This window comes from Gorilla gorilla, chromosome 1 (genome assembly GCF_029281585.2).
Source record: "Gorilla gorilla gorilla isolate KB3781 chromosome 1, NHGRI_mGorGor1-v2.1_pri, whole genome shotgun sequence".
Lineage (NCBI taxonomy): Eukaryota > Metazoa > Chordata > Mammalia > Primates > Hominidae > Gorilla > Gorilla gorilla.
This window is the reverse complement of record NC_073224.2, coordinates 102,430,032-102,431,583: the sequence shown is the minus strand read 5'-3', so window position 1 is coordinate 102,431,583 and position 1,552 is coordinate 102,430,032. Positions and strand designations below refer to the sequence as shown.

The 1,552-nt window shown below is 49.4% G+C and overlaps 1 protein-coding gene across 1 annotated transcript; it reads right to left on the bottom strand.

Moving 5' to 3' along the window:
* Positions 1-528: 528 nt before the first annotated feature.
* Positions 529-1,486, bottom strand: LOC101130686 (small ribosomal subunit protein uS2-like). Its single transcript, XM_004026819.5, has one exon. It carries the CDS (start codon positions 1,424-1,426, stop codon positions 539-541), a length of 888 nt encoding a protein of 295 aa, XP_004026868.1. The 5' UTR covers positions 1,427-1,486; the 3' UTR covers positions 529-538.
* Positions 1,487-1,552: the final 66 nt, after the last annotated feature.

Here is a 1,552-nt window from a genome sequence, read left to right as displayed (position 1 = left end):
TCTCTCTCTCTTTTTTTTTTGAGACGGAGTTTTGCTCTTATCACCCAGGCTGGAGTGCTGTGGTGCTATCTTGACTCACTGCCACCTCTGCCTCCCGGGTTCAAGCAATTCTCCTGCCTTAGACTCCCAAGTAGCTGGGATTACAGATTCCTGCCACCACGCCCGGCTAATTTTTATATTTTGAGTAGAGACGGGGATTCACCATGTTGGCCAGGCTGGTCTTGAACTCCTGACTTCAGGTGATCCACCCACCTTGGCCTTCAAAAGTGCTGGGATTACAGGCATGAGCCACCGTGCCTGGCTCATCCTTAAAATCTTGATGCTCATCTCTGTAGAGGCCAAGGCATAAGAATGTCCCCATGAGTACAAAATAAGTATTGTAATCTGGATACCAGTCATAAGTCTTCTTATTGGCCAAAGGCTGTTCACTAAACAGTTTCACCACTTTCTTTCTTTCTTTTTTTTTTTAGAAACTGATGTTTATTTATTTTCCATCAACCATTTTTCCATGTTGCTTAAGAGCCCATGCAAGAACAGCTTAAGACCATTCGGTGGTTGCTCCTACCCATTCAGTGGCCTGAGCAGTGGGAGCTGCAGACCAGTCTTCCGTGGCAGGCTGAGCGCTCCAGTCTTCAGTAGGGAACTGCTGAATAGACACAGAGGGCACCTGCAGACCTTCAGACCAGTCTGCAACCTCAGGCTGAGTAGCAGTGAACTCAGGAGCTGGAGCAGTCCATTCACCCTGAAATTCCTCCTTGGTCACTGCCTCTTCAGCAGCAGCCTGCTCTTCTTTTTCAATCTCTTCAGGATCTCTGTAGAAGCAGAGATCAGGCATGACCTCCCATGGGTGTTCACGGGAAATGGTGCCACGCATGCGCAGAACTTCCCGAGCCAGCATCCACCACATCAAACCCACTGAGTGAGCTCCCTTACTGTTGCATGGGATGGCAATGTCCACATAGCACAGAGGAGAATCTGTGTTACACAGCGCAATGGTAGGTAGGTTAACATAAGATACCTCCGTGAGAGGCTGGTGGTCAGCCCTGGGGTCAGTAACCACAAGAAGCCGTGGCTCCCGGAAGGCTGCCTGGATCCGGTTAGTGAAGGTTCCAGGAGTGAAGTGGCCAGCAATTGGAGTGGCTCCAGTGGCAGCAGCACACTTCAGCATGGCCCTCTGGCCAGTATTCCTGGAGGATATAACACTGACATCAGCAGGGTTTTCAATGGCAACAATGGCACGAGCTGCCAGCAGAAGCTTCTCCCAGGTCCTCTTCAGATTTATGATGTAGATGCCATCACTTTTCCTTTTATAGATGTACTGTTCCATGTGGAAGTCAAGATTAGTGCCACCTAAGTGGGTTCCTGCTGCAAGGAACTTAAGGACATCCTCCTCCTTCATTTGCAGGACATCAAGGGCTCTGGACATTGTGAAAGTTTCCCTTTAAGTTACGACGGGAATCCAGAACAACGCAGTATGGACCCCTCTGTAGGTAGCGTGGAAAAAGCAGTTTCACCACTTTCATAGACTAGGAATCAGCAGGCCAGGCAACTT